Source organism: Rattus norvegicus, chromosome 11, assembly GCF_036323735.1.
Source record: "Rattus norvegicus strain BN/NHsdMcwi chromosome 11, GRCr8, whole genome shotgun sequence".
NCBI classification, from domain to species: Eukaryota; Metazoa; Chordata; class Mammalia; order Rodentia; family Muridae; genus Rattus; species Rattus norvegicus.
Window position 1 is genome coordinate 33,869,281 of NC_086029.1, and position 27,290 is coordinate 33,896,570.

General features: G+C 34.4%; 1 protein-coding gene across 3 annotated transcripts in view; it reads left to right on the forward strand.

The window, feature by feature from the left end:
* Window positions 1-27,290, forward strand: part of Ncam2 (neural cell adhesion molecule 2) — a 487,041-nt gene that overhangs the window by 277,533 nt on the left and 182,218 nt on the right. For all 3 annotated transcript variants that reach the window (XM_039088218.2, XM_039088217.2, NM_203409.2), the window contains exons 7-8: window positions 1,459-1,619; window positions 4,279-4,424. In XM_039088218.2, the coding sequence (XP_038944146.1) occupies window positions 1,459-1,619; window positions 4,279-4,424 (307 nt within the window). The remainder of the gene's footprint in view (window positions 1-1,458; window positions 1,620-4,278; window positions 4,425-27,290) is intronic.

Genomic DNA, 27,290 nt, shown 5'->3' on the forward strand with positions numbered 1-27,290 from the left:
CTGTGTATATGATTAGCCTTAATTTCTGATATTGTTTGCTAATTTCATTATATATTTCTAATGTAGTGAATGTTTTAGTAACTTATTTTCAATTCAACATTTCATGTTTCAGCACATGCTAGAAATTATTCTCTGTATTTAGAAAAATAGTCATGGGAATGTATATCACATTTCTAATTCAGACTGGCAGCTATTTGTAGATACTCAGTCATCTAACCTAGTTTTTCCGAATAAGTTGCTGACATCTAAATGCTTTTTTTAAATGTCTCTTAAATTTGCATGTATATTTGCCTGTTTTTATTTCAGTTTATACTGCTCTAGTTAGTTTTTTGAAGTATTATTGTTGTGTGGTTAAATATTTATCCACCTTGGGTCAGAATAATATTTTGTGTGATGGTTTAGTGATAAATGGCTCCCACTAGAACTTGTCGGCATTTCTCTTTTTTTCTGACTGACATTTTGGCATTGTCTTTGGGGTCTCCACTTGATATTTCTATACTGAATTTCAATGACCACATAGAAAGTGCCATATGAAAATTTTCCATCAGGTTACATTTTTATTGATGTACATTTTAGGCATGCATTTTATACCTCTGGCATTATTGACATGCTTTGAATTCATTTGAAAGTTGCTATGGTATATGAAAGTCTTGCTCTGCTTCCATGTAAGAAAGGATTTTAAATAATTATCTTTCACATTGAAATTTAAGCTCATGTAGAAATGTTAATATCTCATTCTGACTGTTTTACTTCAGCGTATAATACAAAGAATTCAACTCACAACTGAAAATAGTAAGAGAAAAAATGAGAAAAATGAAATGAGGAAAAATAGAAGTATAGGGAATATATAAGATTTTTACAATGTATATAAGAATATTATAAAATGTGTATATATTTAAAATATACTAGAGAAGGTTAATAGCCAATATTTTTATAAACAAATAAATATGGGAGAAAATAAATTTCACTGGGGAAAGAACTTTGAAATGATAATTTTTTATTTATCGCTGTGAATAAACAAAAAATATTATCCTTACTGTCACAACAATTTTTACTGATAGTATTTATATGGACTAGACACTCATGACATAAATTTATATTATCTCATGTGAAAATATGGATTTTTCATATAGAATTTTTATTTATGTAAGTCATGTGTTCATAACTTTGTTTCATAAATGTATATTGGCTGATTAATAAAGGGCAAAATAATAAAAATCAGTAATAAGACAAAGTACAAGTTGAATTCATGCATTTTAATTACTTGACTTAGTAGTAAGGTTTCAACCTCAGACAAATGTCATTCTTATCTCAAAAATCAAGCTAAATTTCAAGCATTATTTTTATGTGTTTTTCTTAGGTTGCTTGACTAATGAAAGTATAATTTGACTGAATTATACTTTATTGTGCCCTATTTATAAGTTTAAAATGTGAAGATCAACTCTTTTCTTATTTTAGGAATGGCAAACTCATTGAAGAAAATGAAAAGTATATTTTAAAGGGCAGTAATACAGAGCTCACGGTCAGAAACATAATCAATAAAGATGGGGGCTCTTATGTCTGCAAAGCCACAAATAAGGCAGGGGAAGATCAGAAGCAGGCCTTCCTTCAAGTTTTCGGTAAGTGTCACAGCACTGTGATTACAGTGCAGTATCCATCCAAGGGGGAGGAAGTCAGAGCCAACCTTCACTCTGCTACCGGATGCAAACTATAAAGTGTCCAGAGGCAAAAAAAAAAAAAAAATACAAAAAACAAAACTGTTTCTTCATTTCAACAACTTTAAATAATTTATTCTTTTCAATACGTTCTTAAGAGTTACATGGAATAATATGTAGAATTTCATAGGATATTGACTGATTCATAACAGATGGTAAAAAATATACCATTTACATTTTATCCATTGAACTGTATGGTGTCATACGTTTTTGAATATTTATTCTATTACGTCATTAACAGACACATGGTGCGATTGACGTTCTATTTGGTGCTTTCCACATTTCTCACATGGAAACGTCTCCAGTTTAGAAATGTTTTCCCCTAATCAGTGTCTTACCATCTTCAAAGACAGTATGTGAGTGTTATCCATATTGAATAAGAGATATATTATGTTTTGGGGGAAGCTGTCTGAGCATATAGAATAGTAGAGGTGTTTATTTTGCTCTTGTTATTTTGACAAAAAAAGAAACAGTTGCTCAAAAACTGTGCAATCTAAAGTTAAGCAAGTTTGGGGCCTGGAATGATACTGGCTCCCCGGTTACAAATGCTGGCTTCAGTTCACCGAAGGCTGCGGTACTATTCTTAGCACCCACGAGACGACTCACCAGTTCCATTGGATCTGCTGCCTCCTGCTGGTCTTCCTGAGTAATGCATGCACATGGTATACATAAATAAAGGTGAACAAAACACCAATAGACATACAAATACATTTCTTTTAAAGAGTTAAACACATGGCTAGCATTTGTGACTCTAACCTCCTTTACATGTGTTATTATCAACTTTTTCCACGATAAAAACTAAAAGATAATGAAGAATGAGAAATATGCGGTTAAGAAAAGGGCATGATATTACTAGCAGCTGAACACTAAGTGAAGAGTAAGGCCTTCTGTCTGGTATTGTAGCTGCAGTGTGTGTGCATTTACTGGATGGCGGAGACCTCAACAGTTTCTGTGTCCCTGTAGGATAATAGAAAATTTGGAGAAAAGTTATGAAAAATGAAAATTTGAATAATAACATATTTCCAGAATACTATGCGATCAGATTAGTCAAATAGCGTTGAATAAAAACTTCAATTGAGTTCGGCATGGTTATTCAGTCTCAAGGTCAGGTCATGTTAAAATGATGTTTATAAAAGTACTCGAAATTATAATGTATAGAAAGAAACAAAAGCCATACTTAGATTGTCCACATAGAATGAAGAACGCATGGACTTGAACTATAAATAATAAAGCAAATCTGTATTAAACCTTAAAATATCAGTTTCAACATTGGGGAAACTAAATACATATTCCTGAGTGTGAGGTAAGTAGTTAAAAATGTCAGTGAATATGGTACAATTCCCAAGAAGAGGTGCTTAACGGATGGCACAATCTGTCTTAGCTGATGTAAAATACCACTTAGTCATTTCTCCTTTGAGTAGGATCCAGTATGTAAAAGCAAGGAGAAACATGAAGACTCATGTTACGCCTTTTGAAACACAAACTGATGCACATGTATTTCATTGCTCCATTGTCAGATCACTTTTTGAAGCAACAAGAATAAATTTATGGTTTTTTGTTGAAAAAATATATATCTACAATAATGAAAGGAATGAAATGTAAAGCTACTAAAAGTTTTTTTTTCACAATTCTGGTATCAGGGACCTTATTTCAGTTTAAAAACATTTCATTTCTTACTTTATTATACTGATAGTTTTTAAGCTCTGTGAACTATGATCAAGCTAGATTTCAGTTTCTAATTCCCTTTTGTTTTGCTAAATAAGGCAAAAAGGAACAAGAGAAAGAACAGGAGGGAAGGAGGGAGAAAGGGAGGAGGAGGAAAGAGAACGAAAGAGAGAGAGAGAGAGAGAGAGAGAGAGAATAGGAGAGAGACAGAGAGACAGAGACAGAGAAAGAGAGAGAGAAGCAGTGTTTTAATGAGGCTTCTTTTGCAGTAATCGAACACCATAATCATAAGTAACTTGGGAAAGAACGGTTCATCTCATCCTATACAACTCTTAGGCTACAGAATAGTTACAAAATTGAGTCAAGGCAAGAACTCCTGTGGCTTGCTCAGCTTGATTTCTTCTACACCATAGACTACATGCCCAGGGCTGGCACCACCCATAATAGCATTGCCCCACCACATTTACTAATCATTTATCTACTTTGTTGAACTTATTAAGAGATGCGTACAATAAATGAATGAAGAGATGCTGCATATATCTGTGTGTGCTTACAGATACGTTGTTTTGTAGGGGAAATTTCAATTTCGTGACTCCAGGAAACAGATAATAGAGTGTGGTGTCAATTTAAAAAAATTTTGTAAGGAATTATATCTTATATTGATTCATGTGATCCGAAATAACTTATGATGAAAATATGTAGGATTTGTATTAATAATTGTCCCCTGACTTATTTGTAATTTTTTTTTGGTACTTTTAGAAAGTGCGTTATAACTGCTTTGCGAGTAGTCATCTCACAGAGTTCAAATGTGGAATCTAAAGTCTGTTATGGAATTTTCAGTGTGAATACTAACCATTTTGGTCCAATACCAATTGAATGATATGTATATTTTTTACAGTGCAGCCTCATATATTACAACTCAAGAATGAGACAACGTCTGAAAATGGTCACGTCACACTCATCTGTGAAGCAGAAGGGGAGCCTGTTCCAGAAATCACATGGAAAAGAGCCATAGACGGAGTCACATTTTCTGAAGGTGACAAGGTAATAAATACTGTTGTTTCTAGAGTAAGCCATTCGTAGGTATACAATTTACTCATTCCTTTATATGAACCAAATACATAATGTGTTAAGTGTAGCACTAAGCCAGTTTAAAATGACTATAGCAGAGCAAATAAAAGTCAATTACTAACAGGTAAAATGTGTTTGAATAGATTGCAAAGTCTTAGTTTTCGGTATTGTCTGTGAAGCAGCTTCTGTGGACAGTTGATATATACTAAATCTCTAAAAAACTTATTGCTAGTTTAACTTCAGTCTTCTCTGTATAAATTAAGTCATTAAAGTCTGAGGCACTCATTTAGTCTGTCCTTTCAGAAATGTTTCTTTGCACAGGCTTCTGAGTTCAGGTAATGAAAACCCTAACGGAAAGATATCATGACAGATATAGAGAGGGCATTTTAATCTTTCACTGCAATAAATTGAAGTTATGCAGAATTCAAATATAACCATGTACTGCACTCCATGGGTTTTTGTTACCATTAATTCTCATAATCCCTCATGTTAAACTTGAAGTATACACAGAAAACAGAGCAACAATGTAGAATCAGAAAGTCAGATTCGTGAATTGTAAAGTCCTATAGTAATCTTCAGAAGACATTATATGTATTGATTATTTTTGAATGTATACATACAAAAGTTGGTTTGTACATAATAAAATGCTACAAAGCTCTTTAAATTACTATAACGAAAGTAGGAAAACAAGGAACCATCTTGCCTACAATACACTTCCTGCACTATCCCAAGACTGCATTGTATTCAGAATCTCATAAAATCCTAAATTGGTAAGGTGTCAGTTTTGTCCATTTCTCATTTAAAAGAATGCATTCCCACATGTCACCTTTTTCAAGTATTCTCTTCAATGTCATTTTTATAATAGCGTACATCTCTTTAGCATGTAATTAATGACATTTCACTAGGAATATTTTATATACTCCCTAAAAATATACAAAAGTAGAATATGAATGACACCCATCATTTCTTGGAAGCCTTACAGTTTCCCTTAATATTTTCCCAGCTCAAAAACATTGGTATGGCAACATTAGCAAGGATAAGACAAATTACTGCTCATAAAATTAGTGAAAACATAATCAGATATACAAAATGGTAAGGGGATGTTTCATTTTAGCAAATTTCTATGAATGATTCAGGCAATTCCTTTCGCATGATTACCCTTCTCAGATGATTCTCCACAGGTCACATTTCTTATTGTGTTCTCAGCTGAACGGTCTTTCTTCTCCGGATTATCTCACACTTTTTATTTGACTTACGTTCCTATACGTACATGCCGAGCGTGAGATGTATATTACCCGTCATTTCATCAATAAAGTAACAACAAGAAAATAAAATGTCTGACATTTGTTATAACAGCCATGCCCTAAGCCATTTCAAACTTACCACCCAGAAACTTCACACAGCACCTGTGGAAGGATATGTCTTATTTTCTGTTTGCAAAGCACTGCCACTCTCAAAACAAACTTTTGAGAACATAACTTAGATTCAGCAAAGCAATTATAGAAATGGAACTTTAATACAAATTTACAGAGTAGAAAAATAAATTACTTGATTTCTGTGATGACATTTCTCAGCTGATGGCTGACTGATTTTCCAGGTATCCTTTCTGTAAGTGTTCCTAGTCCCCTCACCAGAAAATACACCAATTGAATAATTGAACTGAGCCTCGGAGGATTGCCGACCACTCCTCTTGAATCCACCCTTGACACATGTATGTGCTCTGCTTTGTCTGTAACATATGGATCAAGAGTTCTTCCAGGCTTACACTATTCGTCATGGTGCTTATTAATATCTTACTTTAATAACAAAATGAAAAGTACACGGTCAGTCTCATGTCAACATTTTTCTTGTGCAGTTTGTATCATTACTCTCATACAAAGTGAATTTTGATTATGAATAGCCTTTTATAAAGTGTGACACTGATGGCCGGATGGAATATTAAAATTTGCAGGTTTTATTGAGATTGTATCATTTTTGATATGGACGGTGACATGGCATCGGATTTTCTCTGATAATCACTAGGAGGTTCTGTAACAACTCAGATTCCATATTCTCAACTTTGAAGTTAACTCAATATTTCTTGTTCACGGCTAAGGGATATTTAATATGAGCCATGTGAGTATGAACTCAGGAAACTCCTTGGGAACTGACTTTAACTTCTTGGCTCTTTATCAAAATGAAATTCAATAACGAGTTATTTCAATAAGAAAATGTCATTAACAGTGTTGTGTATGACCCTGATTGAGACTTGGAAAATACAACACAAAATAATCAGAGCATGTGTAAGAAAAGCAACTAAGACTTTGACAGACTTGCAAAGTTATTTGTCATTAATAAGTAAAACTACTGCATTCACTATGTGTTTTAAAATACATATTAATTTTTCTCTAATAGATGTAAATATACTTATCTTTGAAAATATGTTTAAAAGATAAAATCAAGGAACCATATTTTTTTGTCCTCTTCACACTTGTGAAGTGTATTAATAGAGATAGAGTAGTCCACGAGTTGCTGTCACATGTAACTGAATCTATTTTTACTGAACTCCAAAATTAGATGAATGCACCCAAAAGTGCTCTTTGTAACAGAACTTTCAGCCTTCAGAAATGGGGGAAAATCCACAAAGCTTCTTGTTGTGAATGAAAACTTAAAAGAAACTGTAACCTCTGTTGGAAGGCTCTTTCTTAAAGACATAAAGAATGGGTACTGTGGCAGTAGATCAGTAACACAGCCCTGTAATACAGTAGTGATGTGCTTGAGTTGTAAGCATGAAAACCTAAGTTAATTTTAGAGACCATGTAAAAAGTGCCAAGTGAGATATTTCATGTCAGTATCTCCCCTTTATTTATGATGACAATGTTAGACAGGCATAAGCAAAGTCGTCTTGTGGTTTCCTGGCCAGCTAGCCTCACCAGTCTTCAGGGAAATGTACATCAAAACAACCCTTAGATTCCATCTCATACCAGTCAGAATGGCTAAGATCAAAAACTCAGGTGGTGACAGATGCTGGCAAGGATGCGGAGAAAGAGGAACACTCCTCCATTGTTGGTGGGATTGCAGACTGGTACAACCACTCTGTAAATCATTCTGGAGGTTCCTCAGATAATTGGACATAGTACTGACTGAGGACCAAGCTCTACCACTCCTGGGAATAGACCCAAATGATGCTCCAACATATAACAAGGGCACATGCTTCACTATGTTCATAGCAGCCTTATTATAATAGTCAGAAGCTGAAAAAACCCAGATGTCTTTAAACAGAGGAAATGTGTTACACTTACACAATGGAGTACTACTCAGCTATTAAAAACAATGACTTCATGAAATTCAAAGGCAAATGGATGAATCTAGAAAATATCATGCAGCGTGAGGTAACCTAATCACATAAAAACACACATGGTATATACTCACTGATAAGTGGATATTAGCCCAAAAGCTCGGATTACCCAAGATATAATCCAATACACCACATGAAGATCAAGAAGAAGAATGATCAAAGTGAGGGTGCATCAGTCCTTCTCAAAAAGGAGAACAAAAATATTCATAGAAGGAAATATGAAGGCAAAGTTTGGAGCAGAGACTGAGGAAATGGACATTCAGAGCCTGCCCTACCAGGAATCCAGCGCATATACATACACCCAGACAATATTGCTGACGCCAAGAAGTGCATGCTGACAGGAGCCTGATATAGCTATCTCCTGAGAGGCTCATCTAGAGCTTGACAAATACAGAAGTGGATGCTCAAGTCAACCATTGAACTGAGAACAGGGTCCCCAATGGAGGAGTTAGAGAAATGATTGAAGGAGCTGAAGGGGTTTGCAACCCCCTAAGAACAACAATACCAACCAACCAGCTCCCAGGAACTAAACCACTACCCAAAGAGTACACATGGACAAACCCATGGCTCCAACTGAATATGTAGCAGAGGATGGCCTTGTCCCACCAATGCTAAGGCTGGACCTCCCAGTGTAGGGAAATGCCAGGGCAGGGAGGTGAGAAGGGGTGGGTGGTTGGGTGGGGGAACACCCATATAGCAGAAGGGGGAGGGAGGATGGGATAGTGGGATTATGGATACGAAACCAGAAAAGGAGATAACATTTGAAGTGTAAATAAAAAAAAATCCAATAAAAAAAGTCTATTGAAAGCTAGTAAGAGACCCTGTCTGACGTGTGTGTGTGTGTGTGTGTGTGTGTGTGTGTGTGTGTGTGTGTGTGTGTTTGAGAGAGAGGCAGGAGAGGGAAGGAGAGAGGGAGGGAGTGAGGGAGGGAGGGAGGGCATGCACAGTTCTACATACATATATGCAAAAGAAAAGAATAAGTATAAAAATAGTTTCTCATTTTTATAAAAACCAGTAAGACAGAACCTCATTTCTCACAGCCTTAAAAATCAGAGTTGAATAGTCTAAGATAAGTATGAAATAGATTTTCATCTTCATGTAATAAATATAAGTTCATGAAGTGTGTAAAAAATCTGTGCTCGGTGACTCTATCAACGTTTTAGCAATCATTGACCATGAAGTATCCCATTTTTTTCCTGGATTGTGTTTCATAGGCAAGAATCTGTTTATTATTGATACCTGTTGGCAATGAGAAAATCATTCTTCTCCAATGTCCCTAGAGATATCAGCCAAACTCCAGGGCAGACCCCAGTAACAGGAGTAGTTACCCAACACAAAATGAGATCTATGATTTTTTTGGAGGTGAGCCTTTTAATTTAGTGTTGTTTATTTTAGACATATTGTTGTATTGGGGTTTTGCCTATTTGTTCTGAAGTGTGTGTGTGTGTGTGTGTGTGTGTGTGTGTGTGTGTGTGTGTGTGAAGTGTGAAATTGGGGGGGATATGGGGGAGAGGTCTCAGAGAAATTTGGAAAGGAAGGAAAATTTGGATCAAGTTATATTGCATGAAAAACATTTTCAAACTAAAACGGAGGAAAAAGATGACTAAATTCTCATGACAGAAAGACTTTTTCTTTGGCTCTTAATTTTGTAGATCACAAATTATAAATTACATTGCACAATTTATTTAGTTGTAATTAGTATGATTGATGAAATTTCTGTAAAAATATTTTTATATATTAGTGCTGTGGAAAACCCCATTATGTTCATAACCAAATATTTTTTTATTTTTAACTTAAATATACGTTTTTGAAAAATTGTAGAGAGCCTGAAAATATATACTTAATTACTTGATATCAATATTTAAATATATACAGCTTAAGCCAAAACAGTAATACTGACATAATATATATAATACCAATAGATTAAAATGCTCTGAAACTATCACCTACTCACTAAGCAATGTAATTTCTTAGATTGTATAATATTCCATATTAAAAAGAGTTGTGATAATTTCAAAAGATTGATAGAGCAATGTGTGATGCCTAAAGTATTTTCAGAGATGCAGACAGTTAATACTTAATTTTTCCTCTTAATAATATTAAGTATTATTTTGAATTTTTCTTTCCTCAAATCATATCCTTCTTGTTGTTCAAGACAGTTTTAAGTCTTTTGAAAACGTATGTATAGTCAGTAAAAATCTCTTTATGGTAAGGTCTATATAGAGAAAATGAGGCCACATATAAAATACTTCACATTCAAACTGAAATTATAGCTATTTTCTAGTACATTTGAAATTATGAAACCTTTTAAACAATTCACACATTTGTTTTAAAATGAATTTATACAATTGAACATAATCAGGATAATATTGTTAGAGCTGCCAAAAATGACGTATAATCTTCCTCTGATGAACGCTATATAGACGTGCATAGTTTTTGCTCCTGTTTGACACCAATTGTACACAAAGACATAATTCTGAGGATGTTTGCAATATGCTCTAGCTATTATAAACACTTAATTAAAATAGTTGCCATACCAAAATATCCCGTGTTCAGAATATATATCACTCTCCTCCTAAGGGGCATCTTTCATAGGTCTGTATGTTGGTCTGTCCCTCGCCATCTGGCGCAAGATGCACTTGCAAAGCAGAGTGAGAATGAAGACAGCTTCAGGCCACGATGATGAAGCTCTCCATGATGTCTCTCCTCTTCCAAGACAGGACCTTTAATAACATTATCCTTTTCTTTTTTTCCTTAAATACATTTGCAGTCCTTTGATTTTTATCTCTAGAAATCAATTTGTCACACTTAGGGTCATCCTATTCCTCCATTACTTAACAATACGTACGTAAATTAACCATTCAGCCGGGAGGGGGCGGGGGGGGGGGAGAATGACACACTGTGCTAAACACAGCAAGGTTTTTTTATTATCATTATTATTTTAATACCTTAATTTTTAATTATTTAATTTACATTCCAAAGGGTACTCCTGGACACCAGATCACCCTCGAAAAGTCTTTCATCCCCTGCCCCTCTCCTTTGCCTCTGAGAGGGTGCGCCCCCACACCCCCACCCTCCACCTCCACTACCCACCCCCTCAGGCCTCTGCTTTCCCAGGGGCATGAAGTCTCTACAGGATTAGGCACATCTTCTCCCGCTGAGCCTAGACAAGCAGTCCTCTGCTATGGTCCCTGCTACAGCAAAGTTTCTTAACCTTAATGTGTCAGATAAAGATTTTCTACGCATGAGAGGAAGCAAGCGTCTCTTAAATATTTTCCTAGAAAATGGGTTAATTGTCTGATTTAGTTTTAAATCAGTAATGAATATCCAAGAAGTGATTCCCCCCACCTCCCGGTCTGGCGTGTCTCTTTCTGTCCTGTCTTTCTCTTTCTTCACCTCTCCCTCCCTCCCTTTCTTTCTTTCTTTGCCTCTGTGTTATATGTAAATGTAACAGTAAGCTACCAAGTGTGTATGAATGGGGCGATTCTCGCACTAATCATAAGTTGCTCATTATGTGTCTTGAGGGTGCCTTAAGGATGTCTTTTTCTTTGGGTCATTTACCAACACTCGGGATATTGAATCTGTGTTTATTTTATTCCTGTCTCAATGTCTACTAATAAATTATAGGCTTACCTTCACTGGAAATTAAACCCATCCTAAACAAAGAAATGTCAGAAGGATACAGTAGCAAACGGTTGACAGTTTAAGGCTGTATTTATCAAATTCCAGGTGATTTGGTTTATCTCTTGGTTTTAGTCCAATTCCATTTCTATCACTATTTTGAATAATCAAACCTTTTTGAGTTAAATTTTAATATAACAAATTTTTTAAATTAAAATGTTCCAATTTAATTATATTAACATTTTTTTAATTATAAAACATAAAATTAAAAAATCAATCAAAGCATTGTATTAGCTTAGTGTGGTATATAGATGTGATTGAATCTTCTTGTTTACTGAACTCAGTTTAAGGCAGGTTTTTCCAGATGAAGTTGCTGTGGGAAAACTTACTTTAAATGTGCATAGCACCATTCCATAGACTGGAGTTCAGGATGGAGGAGAAAGCAGAAAGCAAGCAAGCATGTGCTGTCTGTGTAATATGCTTGCTTATTCTAGGTGCAGTCAGCCTCCTAATCCCATAACAAAACTTCTATGAGAAACTCTATCAACGCAAACTGTTAGCCAAAAGGAGAAAGAAAAAAAATCTTGTGAGTTGCTTTGTCAGATATTTTGTTCTAGCAACAGGAAAGGCAACCAACACAACGTATAGGTTATAAAAACAGCCCTGTCTTAAAACATATCCTGTCTAAATATAATGCAGAAGATTCAGGAGAGCACACGATGCTGTTTCAATTAGAACACAGCCGGTTCTCCTACCTCCCCGGTGAGGATTCTCTCTGCTCAGTAAGTAGTCTGTGATGCCATGATAGGTGTACAATTTATTCACAAATCATTTATTTCATTATAGCTTCTATAAAATGGCCCCTGAAAGTGATATCCCCACCAGGTGTCAATAAAAATGAACAGCCAATTTCAAAAGCATTATTTTTGCTAAGTAATGAAGTGCTAGGTGAGATGGGAAGTTATATCGCCTTAAAAGTATATAGCTAAAATGATACATTGTTCTTCTGTTGTGTTTACGTATCTTGGAAGTGTCTTTTGGTGTTGAAGGAAATAGCTGTATGATTCCACCTTATTGTAATACAAAAAATATTTATTTTACCCTGACAAACATATAAACTTAAACTAAAATATAATAATAATAAATTAAGGCTAGAGTGAGTTCTTTAGATACAGCTCCTGGATATAAATTTATATAATTCTATTATACAACAATAGTGAACCATATTAATCTATTATTAATGTCTATATTTTCTAATAAAATATTTTATTAACTTTTGCATTTATCCATACACTCAGTTTTGATCATATTAAATCCAAATTTCTCCCTTATTTCTTTGAATTGCTACCCAACTTTCCAAGTTGTGTCTTCTTTATCTTTGTAAATAAACAGATAAGAACATTACTTTTTAAGTATAGTTTAAGGCTTATGGATACCATTCATGTATATTTATCTATATCTATCTATATCTATATCTATACACACACACACACACACACACACATACACACACACACACACACACACACACACAGTTATTTGTTATTTTGGCTTACAGGCTGTGGTCAGATGGCAAAAGTCTCTCTCTGCAAGCTGTCATGAATGCCCTCAAGTTTATTCTATGGGCTGTGCTCTGGTGGATCCCTGACCACTCTGGTTCTTCAGATCCTTCCTTGTCTCCTCCACAGGACTCCAAGAGCAGCACCTAAAGCTTGGCAGTGGGTCTGTGCATCTGTTCACATTATTGCTGCAGGAAACCTGTCTGGTCTCTTTAATAACAATTCTGCTTCTTAAAGGAGTCTCTATACTCAGAAACAGAACTAGGAACATAGAGATTTCCATGAGCCTCACTTAGGTCCCGACTAAAGTTTGCCCCCTTCAATCTACTAAATATGGACTAGGTTTAGGGAACTGTAGGGGAGACTACAGTGCAAAATAACCAGTTATATATTTTTATTATCTGAAAGAGATAAAGTCAAGGGCTCCAAACATAAAATAACGGCATATCATTGCTATTTTGGTTGTATAGTACGCATTGTGTACATGTAGAGACTCTCACACCAGATCATGTTAAGTGTGATTACCACATGTAAGAAAGAATATTTGTAAAACAAAGAAGGAAGCAAGCTCCATTTCACACTAAAATGTTAAGTGATGGTTCCTATGTTTACACTACATAAACGTCCCTTAGAGTTAAAACCACTCTGCTTCTTTCACCACACGAATGCACACACACGCACACACTTTAACAAAATTGTGTAGCTTTTGATGTAAAATACAGTTTTAAATAGAATGTTGCATGGAGGCTATTGAGGTATATAAATCACCCCTTCCTATTTTTTGTTACTACTGACACTATAAATTGACATAACAGAGCACGCTGAACTTGTGTCATGGAAGTTACCATGTTGATTTATTAGTTAAACTTTACTCTCGGGCTCACCATTTGTACATTCTCTTGACTCTGTAGCATGATCCTATTCAGTAAGTCTGCGGTTTACCTTTCAAAGGATGTTCAGATACATTCTGACCCTTTTGATCCAACCTTATCAAGGATAGCGGATAGTATTTACATTAGAGATTTTTCTTAACAACCCTTCACAGTATGAGGCTGCATTTCTCCAAATCCCTTTTCCCTTTTAGCTTTTCACTCTAGTTCGACAGTGACATCATTTTTAAAGCCTTTCTATTAGGAAGGGAACGAGTCCATTTCTGATTGTAGAGAAGTGTACTAAAGAGCGCACGAGCTACTCCTGGCGCCTGTGGTTTTTACACCTGTAGTTTTTCTCTGCAGAGGTAATGTGCTTCTCTGAAGAAATTTTTTATTACGCTGACATTTTTAGGATTCGCCTAATGCATTTTTTCATCCTAGTGCTGTGAGAGCAATAATATAGGTCCCTGCTGGGCAATAGGCAGAACCGATACTTCTATTCCCCATCTGATGTAGGTGGTAGAATATAATTAGCTGTGCTGGAAATCTTCCTTGAGGCCCCTGAGCTGGCTGAGAGGTGAGTTTTCAATCATTTACAACTCTCTGAACTCTTCCAGCCCATAGCTTGAATAAAGATTATAAGAAGTTCTTGTCCTGTGTAAAATGAGGCATGTTCAAAGCTCCTAATTTGTGAGAATTTTGATTTTGAATAAACATCACTTTTATCAGACAATAGACTAGTATTTCCCACTTTTTCAAGGATTATTTTCAGTTAAGTATTATATGTGAGAAGCAATCCCATTATGTTTTCTTCAACAAAATTATAATATGTTGTTTATAAGTGCTCCAATTGACTCATAGGTAACTTAGATGACATTTACTTGTTCTCAAGAAGTAGTCTGCTCTACTTGTGAAGTGAGTTTTTAAAATTAATTTAGTCGTAATTATATAAACAGTATCAGTGAATATTAAAAAATCGATAAGAGTTAGTATAAAATGTAACTTTGAAATGTGCGTGTGTTCACTGAGCAAATATTTTTCAATAAATTTAACTTGAATGGTGTCACGTTTAACATGTAAAAGCAAGATGTACATTTGTTTCTAATTTGTTAAATGTAGAAGAAAAATATTGTATTATTTGATATATAGATACAGTATATTGTGATGATTTTGAAGAACTATGTTAATAAATTCTTCTCAAAAACTTTGTGGCAAAAGAAAAAACAGCTCAGAAAATAGTATTGAAGGTGAGAAATAATGAATTAAATTGACCATTCTATCGTTTTCATTACCCTTAACTCAGGATTTCAGAGTTCGATTGTTTTGAGTGTATCATAGATAGAATAACTTCAGTATTTAAAAACCAAGATTTTCAGTTATAACTTATTATCCCTATATTACATAACTTGTGTTTATTTATGAAAATAAGTAATGTATACAGCATATTTTTTCTTGGGCATAATATATCCATCTCTTCAGGAGATCATTGGTTCTGTTTTATATCTGTAGTATTATATGTTTTATTTTGAAATCTTTCTCTCTTAGGCTATAGATGGTTTCATACACATGCTTAATAGTTCATTCATTTATATGAAAATACATTAAATATTTTGCCATTTATGAAGGGACATTCCAGGTCTAAATTTTCAGGTCCCTTTTTATTGTTAATTTTATCTACCTTGTTTACTTTCTGTAATCTATATTGTACAATCTAGTGTCTATGAGATATCGTTATTTGCTATCTACTACAAAGTCTTGTGTTCTTTGTGAAATATAATGCATCTTGATTAAATTTAGCACTATACCTATTCTCAGTGGATGGTGGTGCAATAAACTGAGCCAGAGGGAAGCTCTCAGTTGTTCACAATGGAATGTTTAAAATTGTGGCCATCACATGAAGTGAGTTGTTTATTTAATCAACATTTTCTGACTGATTCTTTTTCTTCTTTTTAAAGTACAATTTATGCATAGTGTTAGTGTACCTATTTGTGGACTTTTTCATATTTCAACCCATCCATAAAGCACACACTGATAAATTGGGATTAACTAACATTTCTCGTTCCTATTTTTTTTCATTTATATTTAGAGCCTTCAAGACCTTAGTGTATAATTTCCTAAGTAACGTACAGTGGTTCTCAACCTTCCTATTGCTGACACTCTTCAATACTCTTTTTTATATTGTGGTGAGCCCAAAATAAAATTATTTTCACTGCTATTTCAGGACTGCCATTGTTCTAGTATTATGGATCTGTGAGGGATTTTTTTCTTTGATGATGATGATCTTAGGTAACCCCTGTGAAAGTGTCATTAAACCCTCAAAGCTTTCATGACCCACATTTTGAGAACCAATGCAACTATATTCTGGTACAAGCACAGAAAATTATTCACTCCCACATAACTCATTTTTATTACCTCTTTTCCAAACAATCTTTATACACTGGCCCCTCTCCTTCCCCAAGGAATCAGTATTCAAAAGTCATCCCAACTTTTACTGCTTCCTTTACTACGGAAGACATGAGGCATTGTTGTTCTCTGCCAGGCGAGCTCCACTTTGCATAATGTCTGGCAGTTCTATTCATTTTGCTACGAATGACAGGATTTGAATTTTTCTTTACATCCAAATATTTCACTCTGCATGAAAAGTACATTTTCTTACTCCTCCATCCATCAACCCACACTTGAGTAGGTTCTAGGTATTTGCTATGGTAAATACGGCCAGAGCAAACATTAAAGTGAAATGTTACCTTGGTTTGATTATTTCATTTCCTTTAGCCACCCACCTTGATAGGATGGTCGATCTCGTTGAAGTTACTATAGAAACGTCACCATTCCTCTCCATAATGGCTGTCCTCATTTGCATTCCTGTGAACAGTGTTCTCTCCTATACCATCATCAACATTTTGTTCATTCTATATGCTATAGAATATACAAATAAGTATACAGGAAAGAAAAATAAAGATAGAAAAGTAGGAATATATTAATAAGATGCCTTTAGCGGTAAGAGCCATTTTCAACAGACCATGAACATCCGTAATTCATCTCTCACTAATATTTTATTTCATTTAATCATTAAGTATTTCACATTTATTTTTGATATGGAAGCAAGACATCTAGCAAGAAAGGGATGAGAGGTGGAGGGATTAAGGGAGTATATATGAATTAATTTCAGATAAAAATGAAAGTTAGGGAAGATGGAAAACAGAAATGTACAACAATGACCAGGTAGGGGATGGATAAGAAATGAGAGGATGGATGATTGATTCATGTGTGTGCAAGTGGATAAAAAAGTCGATGAATTAATGAGAGATAGATAGAAGAACAGATTTATTTATAGATACAAAAGATCATATTAAGGAAGATGGCATGCTACATCTCTCTGCCCTATGAAACACATTTTAAAGTCATTCTCGTGACATTTTTCCTCCAGTTTTCTTTTAAATATATTCCAGTCAGGCTTTGATAATGCTATTTCTACACAAACTCTGCCATGTTCACCAATTTACTCTCTAAACATAATGATAAGCTATAAGTTCTTATCTTTCATTCTTTTGTAAAGAAGTAATGATCCAGTTAAATCTCTTTTGATTGAAGTCTGCTATTTGGGTTCTTCGGTTCCCCTTGTGTTTGTTTTCTTTTATAATACTTCTACAAATGTCTTACAGTCACATTTGATCTCTGTCTAGCTAGACACTCAGTTGGGGCCTGTACCTGGGCCTGTCTAGGAATGACCACTCTCTTAGTCTCGTGCCTTTTAAATAACAGCACGATTCTGAAAGCTGTCAATTTTCCGAGACCTTACCAATGAATAACACCATATATATATACAAAACAAACAAACAAAAAACAGAAGCATTACGAACTACCTACGCCAATCCTGAAATTTTTCCTATTCACACATTCCTTAGTTGCCTTACCTCCTTAAATTACAATTTTCCCCTCTTTCTTAAATGGTCTCAAAACCTTGGATAAACTCAACCCTGTTTATTATTTTAACCACACTCATTATTGCAGCAAATTCCTAATGTAACCCCTATTCAAAATCACTTTATTATCTTTTTGATCTAAGATATCATGAATTGAAAGGTTTATGGTAATAAATTTTAAGAGGTTAGAATATAATCAAGCATTTTTTATGTTTTCTCACTAAAATTGCTATATCAATACATTTTAGAAAAGCCAGGACATTTAACTCTTCTAGAAAATGTCCACATTCTCATAGAATATAAAATGCTCTGCTGTTTATGTTGTCTACAGTTCGGTCAGTCTTCTAAGCACCTTAATATTATTTTCTCTCCTACTATAAAATAAATTACTTTACCCAAATGAAACTTAATGATTCCCCTTTAATGGAATACTGCACATTTTACTCAGATAAATTAAATAAAGCTTACATTTTGATGATAGAAATATGGTGATAACAATAGAGTTTCACATTATATTTAGCTTTCTTGAGAGTCTTCTAAATGTCAAACAAAATTATTTTTATGACTACTAAGTTTTACAAATGTATTAATTATGATAGTTTTCAGATTGAATGTTAGATTCTTCAGATAAATTATACATACATTCCAAAACAGTATATTTTTAACAACCAAAGTAAGTCAATTTAAAGATTGAACCATGGATAAAATAATAAACTATATTGGCTTTTTGGACATTTGCAATTAAGTTTTAAGTTTATTATAACTGGAAAATCAATGTGGGATTTGATAACTTAGTTTGAAATAAACATTTTTTTTTTCATGTTCACCGATGGTCACTTTCTGTTGATCCTTTTCTTTAAATGGATCAACTGTGAGAGAAAATTTATTATTTTACATTCGAATACTTCTTTCTTTATATATATATATATATACACACACATTTATATATATATATATATATATATATATATATATATATATATATATATATACACACATTTATATATATATATATATATGGCCATGAAGGACAGAAGCTCTTTTCCTGTGGCTGAGATGCCACATTTTCTTAGCAGACTCTGTCCTGCCAACCCATTCACCAGACTGGATCGGAGCCCAGTCGTCTCACCTGAAGAAAGGTCTCCATCCATGGCCTTAGAAGAGTGCTTTATGCCTCATGTATCACTTTTATAAATGCTGTTAGTGTACGTGCTAAGGAGATGGAGGATGTCTCCTTGTGTGTATTTTCACCATATTCCCAAAACCTAGGGTCTTATGCAAACTCAGTCCAGACTGTGTGTTCAGTTGAACTAAAGGGTCACTGCTAGTGTGAGCATGCTTCGTGCCTCAGGACTATAAGGGTCACTGCTAGTGTGAGCATGCTTCGTGCCTCAGGACTATAAGGGTCACTATTAGTGTGAGCATGCTTCGTGCCTCAGGACCATAAGGGTCACTATTAGTGTGAGCATGCTTCGTGCCTCAGTACTGTAAGGGTCACTGCTAGTGTGAGCATGCTTCGTGCCTCAGGACCATAAGCTAGTTGCTTGCTGCTATTTGTCATCATCAATCCCTACACACCATGTTGTTGTAATTGTTGTTTGTAAAGTTTTGTCTTTCTTCTAGATACTACCCGTGGTCAATTAGCTATAAATTGTGACTGCTTCTAACGAAATAATTACCCCAAACCCTGACACTGAATATACTTTGACAAGTGAAACTTGTATTTGTCAAATAAATCAGTCATGTCTGAAAAAAAAAACCAAATACTGGAGGATGTCTATGTGTGCATTTAATAACCATATAAATATATAAATAATATATAAAAGTATTAATGAATAAGAATTAATTTAAATAAATATTAATAAGAATAGATAGTTGTTTTATGCATAATTTAAAGTCTCATTTTGGTACACACTGTGTCTTATGTATAATGTTCATATATAGTTGATTGAGAAGTGGTTCATCTCCCTATTTTTAGGAGCTAAAGATGAAAAGGTGGTAAAGATTGTTTATTATGACTTTACCTACTCTTTACTAAATTCTAGGAAATAACTGCTCCTGCTGCTTTGATCACCACCATAAGATAGTACACTGTATCATTTTTATCACTAAGTAATGTAATTTTTAATACACTTTCATAAAATTAACAGCATTCTTCTGTGTGCTATAGGAATACTTGTCTTCATCTAAACTTTTGTTTTTCAAGTTATTTTATTTGAAATTTAATTTACTGATATATTAAATAGGTCTAACATATGGAACTATATGGTGATATGCAATGTTACCAATACATTCTGCACTATGCAAGCCATAGTAAATGTACTGCCAACCTCAAATATTAATTATCACTTTGTAATAAAAGCACCCTTAAAATAATGTTCTTGCCTGAAAACTATAGGTGCACTGTAATTATATATTACAGCAGACTATTTAATACTGAGTCAGAAGTACTACCATGTAATAAAATTATTTTCATTGTCCAATGATCAAGCAAATTTCATGTCACTGTTCCTAACCTCTCAGCCTCTGGATAGCAAGATTTCACCACCAAATTCTGTAACATCTATTTTACTGAATCATCATATAAACAGATCATTTTATACTTGTTATAATTGACAGTACTTCTACCTTTTATGTGTAGGAACAGTAGTACATGCGTATCAACATGCATATGTTTTTGTCATCTGTTTACCAGTGATGGACACTTGCAGTATTTACAAATTCTTTTTATGGCCATAGTGTTAAAATAAACATGGATGCATTTATGCTCATCAACATACTAAGTTCCTTTTCTTCTGAGATTTTAAGCAGTGCTGGGCCTCTTTATATTTTGAAGGAGAATATTTTGCACTTCTTTCCAACATATGAATACAAGGAATGATTATTACACATAATTACCAATACACTGTGGAATTTATTATTTGCTATTGACCACACTTTGAGAGATAATAACCGTAGCTTTGATTTTCACATATATGATGATTAATAACATTCAGATTTCAATATAATTATTTAGTAATCTTATATATTGATGAATTTAATAAGTAACATTTAGGTTGCTTTCTAGCTTTAAAAGATTTTACTTTTTTAATTGCATATATTTGTATATGTGTGTGTATGTGTGTGTGTTTGTGTTTGTGTGTGTATTTGTGTGTATGTGTGCGTGTGTAGTAGGGTGTGAGTATGAAGGTTAGGTTCCTGTGGAACTGAGAAGAGAGTGTCAGACCTACTAAAGCTGGAGTTTAATTAGATTTATGTATTGCAATTACTTTAATGTTTACAGTATCAATTCAAAATAAAAAGTGAAATAAATAAGAAACTAGGAAATCTTTTTTTTTTACTTGAGAGTATGACTTTATAATTTTAGAATGAGTGCCAATTTATGTTACTTTTTTAACTCTCTCAAAAATGTGGAGAGAGAGAGAGAGAGAGAAAGAGAGAGAGAGAGAGATAGTTTATAGTCACAGAAAAAGGGAAAGGGACTCTGTATTTTATTTGACCTTATATATAGCAAGGGCAAAATATTTAGGAAAATTGCCTGGCAGACTGCTACCATCATCAATAAGACTGCTGTTGTTATGTTACGGGGAGTTTCTACCCAATTCTTTCTTAATTAGCTCCCAAAAAGTAGACATGAAAACCTGGTGTTTTATTTATAAGCTTCTGGCACTGTGCTCTGAAGGTTCTGATCTAGTCTAACCCATCTAGGAAATTAATAACCCAATAATTGTCCCATTAGTTGCCAACTGAGTCTTCCTCTGTTTCATGTATGCACTCACTGTGAACTTCCTTTGGCCCCATGTTTGTAGTGCATCCTAATAGTCCATCTTGTCTCAGAGTAACCTCTTCTTCCTCTTCCTCCTCTTGCTCTTTCTTTTCCTCCTCCCCCTCCTCCTTTTCTTCCTCTTAGGTGTTCTGGCCCAAAGTCCTCTCCAATCTGCTAACTCTAACAGGCTTCTCTGGGCTTCTACTCTGCTTGGGCTCATAACTAACTGCTATCCATTTTAATTTTTAAGCTCTGTCTCATGCTCTGGCTCATTCTGTCATCATCTGTAAACTGTGTCTGTAAAACTATCCCAGTAAACTGCCTCCTCTCTCAGTCTCTGTCTCCCTGTCTCTGTCTCTGTGTCTGTCATCTCTGTTTCTCTCTCCCTCTGCATCCCAAGACCTGAGCTGCTTGAGCCATAGAGAGACAAGGAACACATTTTTTTCCATTGCAAATGAATTTAGAGATCTGCCTGCCTTTCTTATGCACAGACAGTAAAATAGATAAGTAGAAACCCACCCCGAAATTACCATTCCTATCAATCCTGGGCCTGAACCTAAACTCCCTCTTTCCCAAGCTGACCTTCAACTCATAAATTGGCATTCTTGTTCTTTTTCTCTCATTCTGAAACATAGAAGCAAGGGGAGGGGGGATTGGATAGGAGGTTTCAGAGGGGAAACCAGGGAAGGAGATAACTTTTGAAATGTAAATAAAGAAAATATCTAACAAAATAAAAAACATCTGCAAAAATAAAATAAAACTAAAGCAAGATAAAAACAAACAAATAGGGCTGGAGAGATGGCTCAGTGGTTAAGAGCACCGACTGCTGTTCCAGAGGTCCTGAGTTCAAATCCCAGCAACCACATGGTGACTCACAACCATCTGTAATGAGATCTGATGCTCTTCTGGTGTATCTGAAGACAGCTACAGTGTACTCATATACAAAATAAATAAATAAATCTTTAAAAAAAACAAACAAATAGCCAAAGAAAAGGCATATGCGCACATATAGCTACAGAGACACATACTTTTGCATATTTATATAAATTGCACAAAATATAAAACAAGAAACCATACTATATGAGCAAAAGACCTGTAAGGTTAAAAATAAAATAATACAATTTAAAAAGTATCCACACAAAGAATCATGAGACATAAACATTTAAAAAATACCACTGAGTAGGCTTGGTGTTGATCAGCTACTGCTTCATACATCAAGGGCCTGCGGCTAAATGAGGTGTTCATGCCAGGCTACCACAGTCTCAGTGAGTTCCTAAATGTGTCAGTCCTGCAGAGAAGGACTTCTTTCCCTGTTGTTTTCCATTCCCACTGATCTTAAAATCTTTCTACTCCTGTAATGCAGAGTTTGCTGTGCTCTGAGACACTCACTAATCATAGTCAAGAATCCTTTGCTAAGAAACTTAGCAGCAACAAAAAGTCAATCCTAATATTGCTAACTTTGTATATTGAATTTTAGCACATTGAATTTGGAGAATTTCAGAAATCACAATCATTAGCTACGTAGGTTTTTTCTCCTTCACCAAACATCATGAGTGATCTTTGCACATTACAAGTGAATCTAGCTTACTCTTTTGTGTAAAATATTCCGTGTATTCTTTCATGTTTGTAACACTCAAACTCCTTCCCCTGAACTGTACTTTTCAAAACTTTCATTTATACAAAGCTAACATAACATACATTTATAACCCTAATGTGATCTAAATTTTTAGAATTTCCTGATAAACAGGTTAACAGTGAGCCCTGATTAACAATGTAATCAAAGGGGTGTTTCTCCCCTCTATTTACCGTTCTTACCAGAGTCCCACAAACCATTGTGATGGTTTGTCAAATCGACTATTAGTGATATTTCAAATCGAAGAGTCCTCCAATATATGACATTTGTACTGCATTTTCCCACTTGGGCAAATAGTTTTGCACTATCCATCTTGAGGTAGGTATAGTCATTTCTTTTCATGGATAAATATTTTATTAAATTGATTGTTAGCCAGAAAATATATAAAGCTTTATTTTTCATTTTGGGTTTTGTAATCATGCTGGTATAGATGAAAACTCATCACCAGTGTTTGTGTACATGTTTAAGACACAGTCCTTACCTGACATGCCTGCACTATTTTACATGCTCAGGGGAAATGTATGCTCGATCCAATATCTCCATGTCCTCAGCAGCACTTGGATAGTTGTACCTTTATTACAGTTTATTAATGGGTGGGATATGTAGAATGATTGGCTTTTTCATGAAGGTTAATGATTTGGTCAGCTTTCATGAGGCTATTACAGTTCCTTAAACATTATGTAAATTCTTTATCATAGTTTTGTGTCCTAAGCTACTTCTTTTACCCACTCCACTTCACACGGATTTCGCCCTCTTTATGGAGCTTACATCAGCTCAATAATCATTTCGTCATCATTCAAAAGTTGGTTTGTACCTTTTACCCCTTTGCCGTTTTCCCAACTCTTGCTTAGTCCAGGCTGACTTTGAGGATGTGCAACTATATAGAGATCTGGGGGTAGTAGTGTGCATTTGCCCATCATCCTCAAAGTTGAGACAATTTTTGTCATGAAACATCAGTTTCTCTTTATGTGTTTTTAGTCAATGGCTGATGTAGTATTAGTATTGTTTTCTTGCTGTATAGACCAACAATACCTACATGGCGCAATCCTTCCATCTGCAAATCACCTTAGCTGTTATACTGAACATCATCTATACTAATATGGACTGCAATTTGCTCTCATTTTCTCTAAGACTTGTAGCCTGGGAGTCTAATATCTTTGCTATCTGTGCTTACTTTCATGTCCCCAGAACCTGGAATAGTGTCTACACTATGTCTTTTGTACTACGTAGATAAACATCAAGGGCAAGGTGGAAATCGTAATGCATACAGAAAACGGTATTGAGGACTCTATGATCGTACATTATTGACATACAGCTGCTATCTTTTTTTAAGGCTTTGAGTGGTGTCAGAGAAGTGCCATTTGTTCTATGTGAAATCATTTATATTTGATTCTTATGTCTTTCAGTAAACTATTGATTGTAAATATAAAGAAAAGATTGTGCATATGAGCCAAGGAAATGGTGCTAGACCCATGAAAAAGTCATGTTAGGCATTTTTATTGCCTGTACTATCCTTTATTACACATATTTATGATTCTAACATGAAAAGTAATTACACAAAAGGTCACTTCATAAAGGGAAAATAGAATGTAAATTAAGAAGCACCGAGAAAACCAAGAGGAAGGAAAATTAATGCTAATAGTATACAGAGATCTTAAACAGAACAAAGAAAAAGTTTCTACTTAAAATTCATGGTACACCTACTAGAACTAGTTAATGAAATATTCATATAATTTTTAAAAATTAGACAATTCATTGGTCATACGCCTTGGAGTGTATCCCTACTGATGTATTGAGCAGTTCTGCTTTGCTTTATGTCTAAATATTTGAAACCAAGTTTAATTGACATCAATAGAGTTGCAACGCTATTTGGAAATGAGGCTAGCAGCAGGGTTATATAATTGGGTCCAGTCTTCTTCATTTTTCCTGGGTTCTCTGGGCAGAAAGTCTTTGTATCTCTCTGAATCAGAAGAATAGGCCTCATGTGCTCATTGTCTTATGTGTACAGGTACATTCTTTGGGTTCTCTTGCATGCCCTTGATTTATTTACTTTGAATTCTCTGTGGTAAAGTTAATTTTCATTACTCTTAGGAATTAATATTTTTTTTTCATTCTTAACCTGGAATGTCACTAGTGATAAAGCCTATTACATTTTTCTCAATACTGTATGTGGAGAGTCTGCTTTTCATAGAATAAGTGAATAAAAACCTCAGAGTTGTTGAATGGATGAAATGATTCATAGAGCTCTCAAATTTCAAAGGACTTCAGAACTGTAATCAGAGTACATTGGAAGCTGAACCAGGAGAAACCAGAGTAAAAGTCAGACTAGGTTTTATAGTAAGACCTTGGCAATAAATAAATAAATGCACATTCATACAGAGAAACAGTTTTATATAAAAGAAACAGGACTAAATTCATTGAAAGTTTTCAGAGACATGACATAAAACAGGACAAAAGTGGGATATCTGTCGTGTCAGATACCCTCTATGCAACACAATGATTATAACATGTATGTCTGGTTTGTGTTTAATTTTTTTGTAGAAGAGAGTACTTTTCATCGTTTTAGTTGATTTACAGTAACAATTATTGAAAATAGTGGATTTTTAACTAAATCAGGATGTTAGTTATTCTCTGGTTGTTCAATAATGGACTGTTGAAGTAACTGTAAGCTCTATGTATAAAAGTTTTATATAATTATTGAACTATTACACAATAAGCCTCTTTTAAAGTGACCTTCTGGAAAGGCAAAGATTGAATCAAAGTACAGGAATTTCATTTCTGTGAAGGACAAAAATGATAATGTTCAGGGAGACACTTTGCTTTCTAATCATCTTACTCAATTCAGTGGTAGACCTGGAAGAACTAGATAGGAGCTAAAATGCCCATTAACCTGTCACAATCAAATATCAGATGTCTTAAATGAATCTTCAGGCAGCGTTGAATCAAAGCCAAGATATAAATGAATTTTCTTTTAGATTTGTGTAATGCCTTTTTGTATTACAAAGAAGAGATGTCCTTTGGAATGTCAGATATAGGAAGTAATGACTTTGATTTTCTAGTTAGAGTCCCATAGTGAACTTTAAAGTGTCTAAGTTAATTCTAAAAATGACTTAGTATTCAGTGAATCATATATTTTTGAAGTTTTTTCTTATTAAATGTGTAGTATGCCTTTATAGTAATGTTGAAAATCAAGATTTTTACAATTTGATTGGTTGATGTTAATTTAGCATATAGTAAATATTTCTTAAGTCAAATTCTATATGAACTAGTGTGGGTTATAAAAAGATAATGTGTTTAACTGTGGGGAATAATTAAAATCTAAAAGCCACTTTTCAATAATTTAATTAAGAATGTAATGCAGTAATAGAATAAGGTATTTGTTTGTCCTAAATTTGTCTATATACCATGTGCATGCGGTAATCATGGGTGCCAAAAAAGATTGTTAGGTCTCCTGGGACTGGAGTTACAGACAGTTGTGAGTAGTAATGTCAGCCCTGTGACTTCAACTTGGGTCATCTTGGAGAGTACCCAGTGCTCTCTCCAGTTTCATGAAGTCTCCAGCTACATTATTTGTGTTGTTACCAACATAACATGTTGCTCCATTCAACTAAAGTCCAATGCAAGTTTTTAACCAATAATAAATAACAGAACTATCCTTCTATTTACCCAGTTGTAAATTTTATGACCACTTAGTTTGTTTCCAAACATATCAAAATATATTTTTCTATTACAGGCACTGTTCTATGGTATATGGCTATAAAACAGAACTGAAATTTCTCACATTTATTCACTAGTAGCTTTATTGTATGTTATAGGTTCAGTAGACTGGAAAATAGCAAAGCATTGGCCCAAAACAAAACATAGAGTTCAAAAGTGCTGTCTTGATTAGTAAGCAATATCTGGTCAAATAAATTAAATGATAGGGGAATCTTTCAGTATAAATATGGGTGCTAGAAGCAATAAAGGAGAAACACTTTGAGACAAGGACCTTGGGGTCTTAGAGAAAGCACATGCTATTCAGGACAGTAAAGGGAATTTGAAATAATTTGAGTAGATGGTATTCAAATTGTAAAATGTGCTCGAACACAAAGGTGGTAACACTTGAGGTCCTTAGCTGTCGGGCTAAAG